Source organism: Macaca nemestrina, chromosome 2 (genome assembly GCF_043159975.1).
Source record: "Macaca nemestrina isolate mMacNem1 chromosome 2, mMacNem.hap1, whole genome shotgun sequence".
Classification (NCBI taxonomy): domain Eukaryota; kingdom Metazoa; phylum Chordata; class Mammalia; order Primates; family Cercopithecidae; genus Macaca; species Macaca nemestrina.
Genome location: NC_092126.1, coordinates 156,981,917 through 156,999,112, shown reverse-complemented (window position 1 = coordinate 156,999,112; position 17,196 = coordinate 156,981,917). Strand labels below are relative to the sequence as shown.

General features: G+C 58.7%; 1 protein-coding gene across 1 annotated transcript in view; it reads left to right on the top strand.

Annotated features, from left to right (window-relative positions):
* Nucleotides 1–15,978, top strand: part of LOC105470220 (plexin A1) — a 53,408-nt gene extending 37,430 nt beyond the window's left edge. The window contains exons 22-32 of the mRNA XM_011721995.3: nucleotides 1,240–1,496; nucleotides 1,906–1,972; nucleotides 8,286–8,432; nucleotides 8,527–8,686; nucleotides 9,356–9,459; nucleotides 9,803–9,899; nucleotides 10,239–10,429; nucleotides 10,611–10,780; nucleotides 12,794–13,006; nucleotides 13,094–13,244; nucleotides 14,326–15,978. Of these exons, the coding sequence (XP_011720297.1) occupies nucleotides 1,240–1,496; nucleotides 1,906–1,972; nucleotides 8,286–8,432; nucleotides 8,527–8,686; nucleotides 9,356–9,459; nucleotides 9,803–9,899; nucleotides 10,239–10,429; nucleotides 10,611–10,780; nucleotides 12,794–13,006; nucleotides 13,094–13,244; nucleotides 14,326–14,421 (1,653 nt within the window). The 3' untranslated portion in view covers nucleotides 14,422–15,978. The remainder of the gene's footprint in view (nucleotides 1–1,239; nucleotides 1,497–1,905; nucleotides 1,973–8,285; nucleotides 8,433–8,526; nucleotides 8,687–9,355; nucleotides 9,460–9,802; nucleotides 9,900–10,238; nucleotides 10,430–10,610; nucleotides 10,781–12,793; nucleotides 13,007–13,093; nucleotides 13,245–14,325) is intronic.
* Nucleotides 15,979–17,196: the final 1,218 nt, after the last annotated feature.

Sequence of the window (17,196 nt, the reverse complement as noted above, 5' to 3'; positions counted from 1 at the left end):
AGTTTGGGATGGGAGCGTGTGGCTGGCATAGCACCAGGGCCTCAGAGAGTAGGGCTTTGCCCCGTGGACCTTGGCAGCGGCCTGGCGAGGGAAAAGAGGGCTGGCTCCCACGTCCCCAAAGGGCCCCCAGCGGCAGGCAGGCTAGGAGCCAGTCCTCGGCGAGCCACAGCCAGGGACTCAGCAGGTCAGCTTGGTCACACTCTCCAGCTGAGGGCACCCCCCCACCATGTACCGTGGATGTTGGGGAGCCCATGTCCCCTGTGGTGGCTCTGTTGGTGGGTAGTCCCTTTTGAGCTGATACTGAGCAGGCCTTCCCACCTTGGGCCCTGGGGCTGCATGTGGCTGAGTGCTGCCATCCTGTTCCTGGGCTTGCTGCCACGCGGGGCTCCACAGCTTCCCCAGGTTGTATCTCTCTCTCAGTGCCTCCATTTGCTGTGTCTGTCAGACTGTCTCTTTGAGCCGTGACTGTGTGTGTTCTACCTGGGCCATTACTTGTCTGCCTGATACCTGTTGGCCTTGGCTGGGAGCCTGGTATCACTGGTGGCTCTGGGCTTTGCCTAATAGGGAACATCTTGCCCTGATAAACCTTAGTATGAACGAGAGAAAGAGAGTAGGAGCCCTGGAACCAGCTGTGCCTCTACTCCACTCCTTTTTCCTACCTGCAGTGTGGCCCTAATCAAACCTCTTCCTGTCTCCAACCTTGTGTCCTCATCCATGATATGCAGAGGCTGATTGTGCATTGGTTATCATTGTCAAGGCGGAGGGAGATGGTAGACTTGTACTCCTGGTTCCCAGTGTATGGGGGCATTGAGTTGGACTCCCTTTGAGCTGTTTCAGGCCAGCTGCGGGGGTTGCTGTTCAAAGGGCCCAGCCATGGAGTGGGTGGTGTGAGGAGCCCCTCTCATTCTCCACCCAGCCGCACTGCTAACACCTTTGTCATGTTGGCTTGTGGTGGGCTTCTCAGGCTGCCGCAGGGACTCTGTGGCCAGGGCTGCCCTGATGGCAACAGACAGTGGTGGCAGCACCCAGGTCATGTCCATTTTGCTAAGGACAGGTGAAGCTTGGGAATGACCCGCTGAGCTGAGGAGTCAGGGCAACTTGTCACTTGCCTTCCAGGCCTGTCCTCTGATGGGGCCCTGCCATACCAGCCAGGCCGGGACAGCCCCTCACCGGTCAGCTTGGGGGCTGGGGCTGGGGCTGGGTGCTCCTCTGTGGTCTGAGCTCCGTGTGCTCCCTCAGGTGCAGGCCAATGTGGAGAAGTCGCTGACACTGTTCGGGCAGCTCCTGACCAAGAAGCACTTCCTGCTGACCTTCATCCGCACGCTGGAGGCGCAGCGCAGCTTCTCCATGCGCGACCGCGGGAACGTGGCCTCGCTCATCATGACGGCCTTGCAGGGCGAGATGGAATATGCCACGGGTGTGCTCAAGCAGCTGCTTTCCGACCTCATCGAGAAGAACCTGGAGAGCAAGAACCACCCCAAGCTGCTACTGCGCCGGTGAGCCTGGGGGCACTGGGATTGGGGGAGGCAGGCCCATGCCTCCAGCTTTGGACAGGCTGGCCTAGCAGGCCCAGAGACACTGCTGTGGCGGTTCCCACTGGGCAGGGGTGGGGGGACTCACCTGGCCTCTGAGGCTCAGCTGCCACCTCCCTAGGTACTGATAGTGAGGACCCAGGCTTGAGTCTTCATACTTACAGGCCGGGGCTCTGGGTGAAGGGCTGGGGTCTCCATGGCAGCCCCGGAAGTCCCTGCTGCCCACTCATGTGGGTGCCTTTCGAGACCTGACCTTCGGTGCTGCAGGAAGTGGGGCAGGGTGGGGTGGGATCAGTGGGTGAGGGCTGCAGGGGCCCTGTGCCTGCTGGACAGCTGGAATGACACCACTCTGCCCATATTCTGTGCCCCCCAGGACTGAGTCGGTGGCAGAGAAGATGCTAACCAACTGGTTCACCTTCCTCTTGTATAAGTTCCTCAAGGTAAGCAGAGGCGGGAGGAAGCAGGTGTCAGAGGCAATTGAACAGCGGGAGGGGAAAATGGAGAGAGGTGGGGATCAGTGGGAGGTGCTGGAGAATGACAGCAGGTGGGGTCTTGGTCGAGTTCTGGCTCAGGCCTAGGCCCCTGGACATGCAGCTGCTCCCGGCTTCTGGCTCCCGGCTCCCTCCTCCCTCCTTCTGAGGCTGTCAGGCCCTTGCACAGCCCACCAAGGTAGGTGTGGGAGTTCAGATACAGGCTCTCAGTGCCCACAGCTGGCCTGGGCTCAGGAGGGTGGGGGCACCCTGGGCAGGGGCCTCTGAGAGTCCAGCACCCAGTGTGGGGCCAGCCTGGGGGTGCCTGAAGGCTCTAGTCCACCACCTATCATGGGGACAGGTGGCTGCCCTGGGCTTCCCCTGTGCTGTCCATTCAAGCCCCTCCAACCCCCCAGCAGAGGGACCCTGCCATTTTCAGAACAGGAATAGGGTGTAGGCCAGAGACTGCAGGCCAGGGCCCAGGCTGGATGGGGATCTGGGTGGGCTTTAACTGGGCTGTAAGCAGTTGAATTGCTGTCTGCACTTCCAGTGTTGGAACTTATACAGACTTGGGTATATGGCTTCTCTTGGAAAGTCTAAAGGCCTGGTTAGCCCACTCCTGAGAGGTGGGAGGAGCCCAGTGTATGCATGGTGAAGTGCATGCTCCTCGCCTGGCTTCAGTGGTCCCTGTCGCTGCTCTGTGGGTGAGGGTGACTGACAGTGTAGCCCAGTGATTGAGGGTGGGAGCTGGCGCTGACTGCCTGGGTTCGATTCTCCTGGTTTCCTTATGGAATCCAGGGATGGCATATCTGTCTCCACTGGCCCGTGGGGCTTTCAGGCCTCCTGCAGCCAGATACTGCTGAACTCAGGTGATCAGATCCCTGCACAGAGCGGAGTCCTGGCTGGGCATCCTCACTGTGGAGAGAAACACTGGACAGGAAATACAGCAGACAGGCCATGGGGCAGAGCCGAGCAGGGAGGGTGGGATTCGAGCAGAGGTCTGAAGACCAGGCCGGGAGAGGGAAAAGAGTCCCAGGCAGAAGAGGCTACTGAGGAGAAGGCGCCAGGTGGGATAGGCAGGGGCAGGGCTTGTCTGTCCTAGGTCATCTCTGGAGGTGGGACATTTACGTGTATATAGCAGTCCCTGGCACATAGCAAGTGCCCAGTAGCTTATAACATCCTTAGGCAGAACTGGAAGCAGGTAACACAAAGTCGTGCATGTCCTATAGAAAGTACAGTTCTATGAAGACTGCATAGATGTGTGCATGCTGGGTGAGCTGGGCTCTGTGAGCCTAAAGCAGCAGGCGCCCTGGTGAGGTGAAGAGGGCCCCGCTCACCTGGGTCCCCATCTGATCCCAATTCTCCACACCCACAGAAACAGGGCTCAGGGCAGCAAATGCCTGTAAGCACTGACGTTGGGTGTGGATTATCTTTCATGCCAGGATACAGGGGGCAGCCTCAGCCAGTGCAGTGTGTGTCCCCACAGGGTGGTGCTATAAGCAGAGAGGGTGGCAGTGGGGCGCCGTGGAGGCGTTATCCTCAGGCCAGATCGGGAGTTCCATGGACAGCTGGGGACATTTGGGACAGGCGCTGAGAGATGTGTGGGCAGTGGAGGGAGGGAGAGGGAGGCCAGTCTTGGCCAAAGGAGCCATAGGAAGGGGACACAGGGAGGAGGGAGGCAGGGGTGACCATTTAGGTGGGAGTTGTGCAGGTACAGGGGGTGCGGGCTGTGTGTTGGGGGTTTCACAGCCCATGCCCATGACCCCAACCCACCTCGTTATTAGTGGGGTCCCAGTGCAGGGGGCAGGCAGGGGCCAGGAGCTGTTAGATCTCCTTAGGTCATCACTGCCCTCCTCCAGTTCTAGGAGGACCCCTATATATGCAAGGGAGGGCATGTACTGGGTGCAAGGACATGGCCCGAGGCTGAGAGGTGCAGACAGCCATGCTGGAGCTTGGCACCCCCTGGATGGGACTGAGATGGGCCCAGGGCTGTTTCCGTCCACATAGCCAGCCAGTGACTTTTTTTTTTTTGCCACCATATCTGGGGTTTTTTTTGTTTTTGTCTTTTTTAAGATAGATGTTATTGTTTAGAACAGTTTCAGATTCACAGTAAAATTGAGCAGAAGATACAGAGGTTTCCCATGCACCTACTGCTCCCACATATGCACAGTCTCCCCACTGTCAGCATCCTTAGGAGAGGGGTGCATTTGGTCCAGTCAATGAACCTGCCAGGACACATCTTCACCACCCAGTGCCCCTCATTTCCACGCGGGCTCACTCGTGGTACTCTGCATTCTGTGAGTTTGGATGAATGTACAATGCCATGTATCCACCGTTAGAGCATCACACAGAATAGTGTCGCTGCCCTAAAAATCCCCCAAGCTCACCTGTCATCTCTCCCTCCCCCTGAGCCCCTGGCACCCATTGATTTCATTGTCTCCATAAGTTGTGCCTTTTCTAGATGTCACATAGTGGAATCGTGCACTATTACTGTAGCCTTTTCCAACTGGCTCCCCTCACTTTGTAATCTACTTTGAAGGTTCCTTTATTTATTTTCATAGCTTGATAGCTTATTTCTTTTTAGTGTGCCACAAACTTAAAAAAATTTGTTATGGCGAAATACACATGACATAAAATTTACCATCTTAACCATTTTTAAGTGCACAGTTGAGTGGTATTGGATGCATTCACAGCAGTGTTGGCCATGGCCACCTGCTCCATGAGTCTTCATCTTGTAAAACTGAAACTCTGTCCCCATTGAACACCCACTCCTTGTTCCTTCCTCCCCAGCCCCTGGAACCATTCTACTCTCTGTCTCTGTGAATCTGACAGCTCTAGGGACTTCATATGAGTGGAATCATGCATTGTTTGTCCTTTCGTGGCTGGCTTAATTTCATCAGCTTAATGGGGAAGCAATCCAGGTGTCCATCGACAGATGAATGAATAAGCAAAATGTGGTCTGTGCATACAATGAGATAGTAGTCTGCCTTAAAAAGGAAGGGAATTCTGACATGCCGCAACATGGATGAACTTTGAGAACACGAACTCTTTTTAAACAACCCAAATACTTTTCATTCCTTGCTGTCTTTAGAAACAAAAACTTTAACTACAAAAGTAACCCATGACATTTTAGCACATGTAAACAACCTGGAAGGGAGGATGGAGGGGTGAGCTCCCTCTGCAGTTCTGGTGCCTGTCCTCCCAGGCTGGGGTCTGAGCTGAAGCAAATATGAATAGACTATGCTTTTTAATATTAAGATGAAGGTTAGTATCAGACCTTTTTTCTCATTAGAGAGTTTTAAATTTTTTCAGTACCACAATTTTCACTGTGCCTCGCTCCCCCTCTGTCCTCACCTTGGCCATAGTGTTAGGCCCACCTTTGCGGGTGAGCACACAAATGCTTTCCTTGTGTTTTTATCAACTGCATAATGTTCCATGGTGTGGCCATTTCATCATTTGTTTAACTGTGGCACCGCTGATGGCCAGGGCTGCACAGCTTGGATTTGGATGCAGTTGTCTCTGCTTGCCTGGTCCTGTTTAAGTGCCTTTCCAGAAGAGTGAGTGCAGGTGATCCGGCACACTCATTTTTCATTGTAATATATGCTGCTGCATTATCCTACCAAAAAACGTTGCAAATGTACCAGTTCATCATCTGAGAATCTTACCCAGGCCTGGTATAGCACTTGTCTTATTGATCTTTTTCACCTCTGCCCATTTGAAAAGTACACACTGGTAGGTTGTTGCCTTAGTTGGCATTTCTTTAACAAACCTTGGACATCTTTTTACATATTTGATTGGCTGCTTTTATTTTTTCTTTGAAGCCAAGTTTGTAAATGTCCATTTTTACCCTTTGCTTGTTTTACTAGGGTCATTTCTTTTAGATTATAGGAATTTTTATTTTTTGTTTTTGAGACAGAGTTTCACTCTTGTTGCCCAGGCTGAGTACAATGGCGCAATCTTGGCTCACTGCAACCTCCACCTCTCCGGTTCAAGTGATTCTCCTGCCTCAGCCTCCCGAGTAGCTGGGATTACAGGCATGTGCCACCACGCCAGGTTAATTTTGTATTTGTAGTAGAGACCGGGGTTCTCCATGTTGGTCAGGCTAGTCTCAAACTCCTGACCTCAGGTGATCCACCCACTGCAGCCTCCCAAAGTGCTGGGATTACAGGTGTGAGCCACCGCACCCAGGAACTTTTTAACATACACACTTCCCATCTTTTCAAGCTCATGTGTTCCACTGAGAAATGATTTTTATTTATGTGGTGTGGGGTAGGGATCTGGTTTGATCCTCCCACCTCCCCATGCCCACCGTGGAGAAGTGCTTGTGGTAATGTCATTTCTGGAACTGCCTGTATTATCCTTCTATTAGAAAAGTGGCACTTTTTGTTGGGCAGTTTTTGCACATTCCTGACTGGTGCTGGGAGAAGTCTGAGGTCTTCCTTTTCCCCCATCACTGCACAAGAGATTGAGGCTACAACAAGAAAAGGACTGGGCCTTCCTCTTCCCTGGCCTCTGAGCTCTTGGAACCTGCTTTGCAGCCTCCAGGCTGGCCTGGCTGAAAAAGTGGGTGGAGTGGGGCGGGGCCTGCTGCCTGGGTTGAGTGTAAATGCCCGGCTCAGCCTGAGCCTTCTCTGGGGACACCTGGCTTGTATGGGGCAGGCGCTTTGGGGCCAGCTGGATCTGGGTTCAGATCTTGGCTTCTCCAGTTTCTTGCTGTGTGACCTTGGGCCAATAGCTGCACTCCCCTGACCTTCAGAGACTAGCTGCGGTCCTTTCACTCTCTGAGGCCAGACCTGGGAACCCTTGGACAGGTGTCTCACTTTGGGAAACCCTCAAAGGCTCTTGTCTTCCTGTCGCATTAATGGCTCTCCATCCAGATCTGCACCCCTTTTCCTCCTCCTTCGTGGCTAACTTAATGAAACCAAGTTTGCAAATAAAACATAATTTCAAAGACAGGCATGTTGTTGGAAGGTCTGGGATGGTCTTAACAGCTGTCTCTCTAATTACCACAGATGCTAACGAGGTGCCTGAAGCCTCTGGTTACAGGAGCAGAGCTGCTGTTTGTTTGCCAGGGCTGGATAGGAAGCAGGGCTGCCAAGCCCGCCCCTCCATTGAGGTGCACACACACCTGAAGGCCCTTGGGCAGGCAGGGCCTGCAGCAGACCCTGTGCCTAGTCTCTGGGTGGGCCTCACCTCTGTGGCCGACTCAGCCAGCCCAGATGTGAACATTTCTCAGGGACAGCTCTCCATTCACTCAGTTCGTCTAGCAAGTGTCTGTGATGTCCCATGCACAGGCTCAGCCAGTGCTGGCAGTAGGGTATGGTGAGCAGGCCAGGCAGCTCCCACTCCAGAGGGGTTGGCAGGGGTGCTCAGGTTCCTTCAGAGAACAACAGATGGCGGGGGAGACCAGTGGGATGGTGGTGGGGGGTACGTGTGCTGGGAGCTCCCTGGGAGCCTTTCTGGAAAGGGCACATTGGGTTGTGTCCAGAAGGGCCCATGAAGACACCAGGGGAAATTTCTGGTTGTAGAGGCAGCAGTTGCAAAGGCCCTGAGGTGGGACAGGAGGCAGTTCTCATGCTACAGCATGGGGAGCCAGAGGGTGAGGGGTCAGAGTGGTCAGGTGCCCGCTGAGGGCCCGGGACTGTGCTACTGGCCCTGTGCTGTGCGCTTGGGTGCTGGTGAACCTCCCTGGGTGAGCAAGCCTCCCCCGGTGGGTATGTCAGCATCCATGACACACCATAGGTGTGTCCCAGAGTAATATGGAGGGCCTAGCTGGGTGGTCCCTCAGAGGCCAGCGGATCACAGTCACACTTGACGTTGCGTAGTATGGGGTCCGCCTGTGCCGCGGGCGGAGGGCCATGGGGAGCTTTGTCCTGCGCACCTCCAGCTGGGGAGCAGGCCCCTGGGAGGCTGGGGCTGGGCGGGGATCCTGCTGAGACCCGGGGAGACTTCTGGGTGAAATAGACAGGCCTCGGCCCTCCTTGATGCAGGCCCCGTGTGCCACGCCATTTTCCTTGCTATGCTACGGCGTCTCCTGGCTCGTGTGTAATTTAGGGTTTTCATGGGATATTTGTAGGGTGGGGTGGGTGTGTTTTGTTTCCTGATTTTCTTGCAGTCTCTGCTGGGCTTTGGGACTAAGGCTATACTTGCCTCCTAAAGAGTTGGGAAGTGCTGCCCATTTCTCCTTGCCGGGAACACCGTGGCTGGCACTGGACGGGTGGAGGGGCAGGTAGGGGGTAGACTTGGGGGTCCTGGCTGCAGCCTTATGCCACCTCCCCCACAGGAGTGCGCTGGGGAGCCGCTGTTCATGCTCTACTGCGCCATCAAGCAGCAGATGGAGAAGGGCCCCATCGACGCCATCACGGGTGAGGCACGCTACTCCCTGAGTGAGGACAAGCTCATCCGGCAGCAGATTGACTACAAGACGCTGGTGAGCATGACCACCCTCTGTCCTGGGTGCCCTGGTGCCCCCCACCCCCCAATTGTGGGGCTGACACTGCTGCCCTGCTGCACCCCGCCCGCAGACCCTGAACTGTGTGAACCCTGAGAACGAGAATGCACCTGAGGTGCCGGTGAAGGGGCTGGACTGTGACACAGTTACCCAGGCCAAGGAGAAGCTGCTGGATGCTGCCTACAAGGGCGTGCCCTACTCCCAGCGGCCCAAGGCCGCGGACATGGACCTGGGTGAGCGGGCAGGGCCGTGGCTGCCTGGGGTGTGTGCTGGAGCAGAGGGGCAGGGCCATGGCCCAATACTGAGCTTGGCAGGGAAGTCCAGGCCAGTCCTCCGCACCAGGCTGGCGCTGGTCTGGAGGACAGTGGAATGGCAAGTGGGCTGTCCAGTCCCAGGTTGGGTGTAGAGGATGGCTGCCCCGCCCTGGGCAGAGACTCTGGGAGGTGGTGGGTTCCAGTGTACTCTGGTAGGCAGTGGGCTCTTAGAGCCCTGAGGGGGATACTCAGGCTCATGAGAGGGGCAGGTGGAGCAACTGAAGGCCAGAGGGGATGGGACAGGTTTGGGGTGGGGCCCAGAGTCCTGCAGCAGATGTGACTGGAGAGGCTGGGGCCCCGTAGAAGCCTCGGTGCCAGGCTGAGGAGTTGGGGCCCTGAGGCTTGGGGAAGGCAGGGCAGACCCCCTTAGGCTGGGGTTGCTATGGCAGATTGGGAGGGCTGCGGCAGGTTGCCGGGGGCTATGGCAGGTTAAGGGTGCTGCAGCAGGTGTGGAGATGTGTCCCTGGTCTGTGCTGGCGCTAGGAGCTGCAGGTGGGCCCCGTCCCACCTGTGTGATGGATCACTGCTGTGATGGAGGAGGGAAAGAGGCCCCAGCGGCCCCACCCTCCAACTCCCTCCTCTCCGCAGAGTGGCGCCAGGGCCGCATGGCACGCATCATCCTGCAGGATGAGGACGTCACCACCAAGATTGACAACGATTGGAAGAGGCTGAACACACTGGCTCACTACCAGGTGGCTCCTGGCCCTCCGACCCTAGCACAGGCCTCCCTCCCCTTGGGGCTTCCACAGCGCAGCTGCCAATGTTTGCAGCATGTGGGCTGGACAGCAGTGAGATCTGTCAGGGAGAGGAGGGGAGGTGGTCACATATGTGTGTGGACCATCCCAGGACCCAAGCTGGGCTTGTGGGTTTGCCCGGCAGTCCTGGGCTGTCCTGATGTAGAGACCCAGACTGAGTGAGGCGGCTGCCTCCAGGCACAGCACTAGGGTGTCACTTGGGTTCCCAGCCAGGGAGCAGGAGTCTGGTGGTGCAGGGGCACCCTGGTGGGTCACAGGGTCCCCGGCCCTCTGCCCACAGGTGACAGACGGGTCCTCGGTGGCACTGGTGCCCAAGCAGACATCCGCCTACAACATCTCCAACTCCTCCACCTTCACCAAGTCCCTCAGCAGATACGGTGAGGGGCCAGGCAGCGGGCGAGAGGGCAGCGTATGGGTCCCTGGCCTGGGCAGGACGTCCCCCGGGCTCCCACGCTGCAGCAGCCGGACGGGAGGACCCAGGGGCCGGTGTCAAGCCTGTCACTTGCATTCTTGACCCTACCCTCCAACTCTGGAGGCTGTGCCTCCCCCCGACTGTGTGTCCATACACAATTATGCCACCTTTGTGGTGTCATTGGCTGCCCCAAAATCCCACGTGGGTGGGGGTGCCATCCCCAGCTTTCAGATGGGGAAACTGAGCCTCGGGCGGGGGGCGCGGGGTGCCAGCCAACGCGGGCGCTGACAGCCTGGTGCTGCAGAGAGCATGCTGCGCACGGCCAGCAGCCCCGACAGCCTGCGCTCGCGCACACCCATGATCACGCCCGACCTGGAGAGCGGCACCAAGCTGTGGCACCTGGTGAAGAACCACGACCACCTGGACCAGCGCGAGGGTGACCGTGGCAGCAAGATGGTCTCGGAGATCTACCTGACGCGGCTACTGGCCACCAAGGTGGGCCTGGCTGGCAGATGGGGGCAGGGGACGCTGGGCCAACCGAGCTCGGAGAAAGCGCCAAGCCCGGAGCAAGGCCCTCACCCCCACGCTGCTCCCGTGGCCACTTGCCTAGTCACCCAGGAGGTGTAGGCAGCCAGGCAGAGCCCTAGAGCTCAGTGTCCCTGCCTGCCCCCCGCAGGGCACGCTGCAGAAGTTTGTGGACGACCTGTTTGAGACCATCTTCAGCACGGCACACCGGGGCTCGGCCCTGCCGCTGGCCATCAAGTATATGTTCGACTTCCTGGACGAGCAGGCTGACAAGCACCAGATCCACGATGCCGACGTGCGCCACACCTGGAAGAGCAACTGGTAACGCAGGGCAGGGGCGCGGAGCAGCATCCCCCAGGGCCAGGCCAGATGCGTTCCCAGGGCCCGAGGGCCTGTTCTGATCAGGAGCCCGCAATTGGGGCTCCTTGGCGTGGGGACACAACCCAGCAGGGGCATGGCAGGCCAGCCCTGTGCTAACTGGCCTTCCCTATCTGCCTGTGCCCCTTGACCCATGGCTCACCCTCTGTTCCAGCTGCTGAGCCCCTCCCACTGCTGCAGGAACTGTGTGCAGGTGTGAGTGGCCCTGGGTGTGCACAGCTGTGCAGATATGAGTGTGGGCTGCAGCATGAGAAACAGGGCACACTGGACCAGCCCTGAGCCAGCTGGTTGCAGTGATGAGGGCAACAGGGATTGCAGGTACTCCTGGTACTCTTTAGTGCGAAGAATTTACAGCCTCCCCACTGCAGTGCAGGGCCGGGCCAGAGCCTGCTTACTGAGGCCCAGAGACCCAGCCACTTGCCACGATCTCACGGAGCAGGTGGAATACAGAGCAGGGCCTGCCCAGACTGTACCGTGCACAGCTACACCAATGTGAGCTGGGGCTTTGTGAGGCTGAGTTTCGTTATGAAGAGGCACCTAGCCTCTGAGTGGCCTCTCCCCAGAGTGTCTGCCTCCCTGGCCAGCTAGTCCCTTGCTTTCCTCTGGCCTGGCCTACTTCTGGGACAGTGACCTGCTTCTTCCCTGGTCATGGGCTGCCCAACTTGGCAATGTTGGCTTTCTCTCTGCCACACAGGCAGGCCAGCCCTTGGCCTCACTTCTTACTCAGGACCCCCAGGCTCTGGTCTGTAGCCCCCTGCCCCGGTTGGCACACCCTAGCCACACCCTAGCTCCTGGAGCAGGTCCCTGCTCTGTGTGTGTGTGTGTGTGTGTGTGTGTGTGTGTGTGTGTGTGTGTGTGTGGCCCCCACCCCAGCAGACAGCCCCACCCTTGCCTGCTGCAGGGGAGCACCTCTCTGTGCACCAGCCCCCACAAACTGCATGGCCCAGGGTTTCTGGGGTGGGACTGCTCCCCCATACTTGGGGTCAGGTGGATGCCGTCACCTATATGGCTGGACCCCTGCTTCACCAGGAAGTGCCCCTCCTCACCCTGCATCCTGCTGGGGTCTCCCACCAGGGAGACTTCCACTGTCTTAGCTCCCCTCTCTCCTGGACTGTCCCTGCCACCTCTGCAGGCTCCCAGGCCAGCAGCCACCCCTGACTTGGTCTTGTCCAGCCCATGTGTTGCTTCCCAAACCTGGGATGCAGCCACCCCAACCTGTCCCAGCTCCACCCACTGCTCGCGGAGTCTTGGGTTGAGATGAAGTGTCACGAAGCCCCTCTCCTGGGCCATGCTGATTGGGCACAGCAGGAGAGGGGGGCCTCCAGGGACACAGTGGCTCCAGATCAGCATGCTCTGGGAGAATGTTCTGTCACAGTGGAACATTCTAGACCCGTGCTGTCCAGGGTGGTGGCTCCTGAGCGTTTCAAATGGCACTGGTGTGGCTGAGGGTCTGGGCTCTTAACTTCATTTAAGTTAAGCAGCCACATGTGGCCAATGCTGCCAGGCAGCCCAGCTGATGGCAGTCCCTTAGGTGGTGTTTGGGGCACAGAGGGCTGGTCTCTGTAGGAATGGGTCTCCTGAGCCAGAGCTGAGCTGCAGGTCTCAGTGCAGGAGCCAGGAGTGCAAGCCAGCATGCAGGCCTAGGAGGGCGGTGGCTGTGTGGAGTGGGCCCCTGAGGGCCTGGTCACATCTTGCCCTTGTGCAACCGAGTGCATTTGAGCACGCCTGTCTTGTGATGCTCTGCGTGAGATGCAGGTGGTGGGAGCAGCACATCTCTGGTTGGGCGACAGGGGACGGCCCTCACTTACCCATGGGCCCTGTACCTCTGTGGGCCTCGTTTCCCCATCTGCATGGAAAGCCATGCCCACTTTGGATTTGGAGCCAGGAGGGCCACAAGGTCGCTGCTCAGGAGGGAGCAGAGGCCTGTCTGAGCGGCGCCTGGACTCTCGCCTGCAGCCTGCCCCTGCGCTTCTGGGTGAATGTGATCAAGAACCCACAGTTTGTGTTCGACATTCACAAGAACAGCATCACAGACGCCTGCTTGTCGGTGGTGGCCCAGACCTTCATGGACTCCTGCTCCACCTCTGAGCACAAGCTGGGCAAGGACTCGCCCTCCAACAAGCTGCTCTACGCCAAGGACATCCCCAACTACAAGAGCTGGGTGGAGAGGTGGGCGGAGGGGGCAGGGGTTGGGGGCAGTGGCCTGGGGGGCAGCCTGGACTCTGCTCATGTGCCCACCTGGCCACTCACCTGCAGGTACTATGCGGACATCTCCAAGATGCCGGCCATCAGCGACCAGGACATGAGTGCGTATCTGGCTGAGCAGTCCCGCCTGCACCTGAGCCAGTTCAACAGCATGAGCGCCTTGCACGAGATCTACTCCTACATCACCAAGTACAAGGATGAGGTGAACACCATGGGAGCCCACAGGCTGGGCCGGGAGGACTCGCTGGCCCCTGTCACAGCCACCTGCTCTGCCCAGCCCTGCCACTCCTCCCTGAATCTCTGGGCTGCCATGGGCCACCTTCACTCCTCTGTACCCTCTGGCCACCTGGTTCCTTGGTGCCAGGAGGGAGCCTGCCAGGCCGAGCGGAGAAGGCCGTGGTGGAGTCACTGTGTGCAGCCATGTGGGGTCAGGGGTGGGGAAGATGGGATGGCAGCTTCTTCCTGAGGGAGAGGGTGTGTGGGTGGTGAGCAGCTTCCCTGAGGGGCACATTTCAGGGTTTTCCAGGCTGGACCAGCGTCTCCAGGGCTGGGCATAGGGTCTTGGCAGAGCTTTCCTTTCAGTATCTTTTCTGCTGACTTGGAGTGAGGCCACATACATGGAACTGGGGAAGAGGTCCAGGAGACATCCAGGAAGGACTGGCTCCTGGGCCGCACAGGACAAGAGCACAGGGCCAGAAGGCAGGACAGGCTCAGCCTGTGCCAAAGCTCTGAGGGCTGGGAAGGCCACGGGAGTGAACCAGAGCCACCCTGGGGAGGCCGGGGCAGGTGCAGCAGAGGCAAGGAGCCTTCCCAGGGTGCCGTAGGAGGCAGGCAGGAGGCAGAGGGCTGTCCTCAGGCAGGTGCCCCAGGGGAGCAGAGGAGCAACCAGAGACCGTATGTATTAGGGTGGGGGGTGGGGACAAAAGCCTGGGGTCCTGGGGCTCACCAGGGAAATGGGAACTGAGGCTCTCTGAGGAGCTCTGCTTTAAAGGGGCATAGAAACCCCAGGGTGTGAGGACTGGATGGAGACATGTCAGCAGCATAGCCAGGCAGCCAAAGGATCAGAGCCTGCTGTTTTAGGGGGTGAGGGTAGGATGATGACAGGGGTGGGGCTCATTCTCCGTATTGGGGTCCTGGAGGGTCCAGGCTCACAACCAAGGTCCCTTGGCCAGGGATAGATGGGGTTGAACCTCTGGTACCTGTTCTGGAGGCATCCGCCCTGGGCCTGCTGAGTGTGTGGAGGCCGGTGGCCCGGCATGCTGACAGCTCTCCTGGCCCTGCAGATCCTGGCAGCCCTGGAGAAGGACGAGCAGGCGCGGCGGCAGCGGCTGCGGAGCAAGCTGGAGCAGGTGGTGGACACGATGGCCCTGAGCAGCTGAGTCCCGGCTGTGATCGTCCAGCAGGACGCAGCGTGAGGGCGGCTGAGCAGGGACCGGGGCAGCCCTCGCCGCATGCGTGTGGAGTGTCCGGTGGTGCTCGGGCCGCCGCAGTGCAGCGACTGCCCGGCCCTCCCTCCCCTGCCTCGCCCGGCCGGGTCCCGGCTCTTCCTGTGTGGAGGTGATGGTACCTGCCACACCACAGCTGCACACACAGCTGCTTGCTCAGGGGCCGGGACAGCACAGGGTGCTCAGGCCGGCCAAGGACCTTCATTGCCTGGCAAGAGCTGCCTGGTGGCCTTCATGGGAGAAGGGCTGACCTCTGAGGGGCTGAGGGGTGAGGCCAGGGCCCTCCAGGGGGAGGGGTAGCCAGCTTGGGCTGTCCCCTTGAGACCGGGACAAGAGGCTGGGGGTGTCAGCATTCCCGGCTTCCCAAGCTGCCCCCAGGCGGCAGAGTCTGAGGGTCTGGGGGTCTGGTTGGCAGCTGGAGAAAGAGGCAAAAAGCCCATAGCTGGGCAAGAGGAGCTCAAGTCAGTCTGGGCCCATTGCCACCGCCTCCCACATCCAGCACCCACGCCCGCTGCACCGCTGCCATCCTCAGATTCACCGCGTGCTCTGCGTGGCCGAGGCCGGAGCACCACATCCACCTCGCCCCAGAGAGTCCCTGCTCCCTCCTATGGAGGGGCTGTGGGCCAGGCTGCTCAGACTCCTGGGTGGCTTCCAGACGGACCGGGCAGCCCCTCTCCGTCCTCAGGGCTGTGCCTCTGGGAGCCACTGGGCCGGGGGCCCTGGGTCACAGAGAGCACGTTCCCGTTATTTATTCCCCTCCGCGTCCTACGCAGGCTGCCCTGGCAGCTGCCTTCAAGGGTAGGCCGAGCTCCCCACCATGGAGCCCCTGAGGGCAGCCCCTGAGCACTCCTCTCTCTCCACTCTCTCTGTCCCTGCCCTGGCGGCTTCCAGTGTGGCATCTCAGCAGGGTCCTGGCCCCTCCAGAGCAGTGGGACATCTGGGGACTGTTTTTGTTTGTAGGGGAAAAAATTGTGCTGCACTCTGCTTGGGCCTTGAGGTCTGTGGCAGGGCCCCTCTGGCCTGCAGTGGCCTGGATGTATCTGGGCCATGAGTGACGGGCAGTGACCAGAGGGACTGGAGGCCAGCGGTGTCCACCCTTGCCCTCAGCAAGAGAGAATGCATTCTTAAAAGAAAGCTGTACATGTATATATATGCACATATATATATGTGGCTCTAGCCTCAGGCTCCAGCCCCAGTGGGGTACTGTACAGTTAACTGAAGAGGAATTTTAAAGACGATTTGAACAAAAAAATGAAGGCAGTGGGAAAGCAATGCCAAATGACTGTGGAGAAAGTGGCCGGAGCCTCCCTGGAGCGGAGCAGCCCTGAAGTCCCCTGACCTGCGGGCCGCTGTTTTGGTTTGACATGACAAGGAAAGGACTTCCTGCTGACTCTGAGAGCCTCCGGGGTGCCATGGCACCACGGGGCATGCATGATTGTGCTAGCGTTTAGTCTGAGTTGATCTTTTTAAAACTGCAAGTGTTGAATACTAGAGGTTGTTAGACCTTTTTTTATGTTTTTTAATTAGTCACTTGTAAAAGCAAACAAGCGGTCCATCCCCTTTTCAAGGTCACTTTTTTGATGGTACCGAAGATCCCATGGACTTTAAGGGACAGCTAACTGTGGCCAGCCCCAGCCTCGTATCCTCGGCCAGGCCCAAGGAGAGCACTCGGCCCCACGGGGTGTGCCAGTCTCGCAGTCGCCCCTCCTGAGCAGCGTGAGCCAGATGACGCCGCAGAGACCCGCCCCTCCCCTGAGCGTGGGTCGGTGTGGAGTGGGTGACTGCTGACTCGGAGCTCACTGGCCCCGTGGGCACCGTGCCAGGGCTGGGGCGTTCTGCTGCTGCCACGCCCAGCTGAGGCCTGGGCCCGCCCCTGCCACCAGCCCACTGAGGAGGTGGGCTTACTCCCTGGGTAGACTTGGGGGCCAGAGCTGACTCTGGGGGCCAGTCCATATATAGTGGCTGGGCTGCTTTTTTCAGTAGCCCCTAGCATTGTCTGGGATTCCCGTCCCTGAGTGTGCCTCCACCTATCTTCCGATGCTTCCTGGCTGCGGTGGGGTGGGAACCTCAGTTTCCCCCGAAGTCTTCCCTGGATGCTGGCTTCAGGTTGAAGTCCCTGGTTCTTCCAGTTCCTCACGGGTTAGATAGGGGCTCCTGCATCACCTTCAGAATCCAGTTCCAACCCCCACCCTCAGGCCTTGTGCCCTGCTCTGCCCTGCCAGGCTGCCCTTGTCCATGTGAGTAGCATGGGCGGGAGGTGGGGACGACAGTGGTGATGAAGGGGGTGCACCACAGGCCTCATATGGAGCAGTTCCCACAGGGGCGTGTGGCGGGGGCCTGGCCACCACAGAGCACATGGCTGTGTCTAGGCGCAAGCACTTTAGCAGTATCTGTTTACATGCGCAAGGATCAAGCCGACTACCCGTGCTGTCTACTGGGACAGCAGTCTCTGAGCTACTCCATACCTCCCTCTGCCAGGTCGTGGAGTTGGGTCCCAGTTCCCTTGTCACTGGTTCCCACTGTGCGCCTAACTGCAGCACCCGGGAGCTCTGGCCTGGGGCTGGAGGCCCTGGTAGGAACTGCCGTTGGAGTCCGCTCTGTGCCCAGCAGCAGTGAGCGGCTCCCGTGGGCCCTGTGTCTGCAGGAGCCGGGGCTGCGGCACATGTGCTGTGAAACCGACACCCACCTGGCGTGCTGCTGCCGCCACTT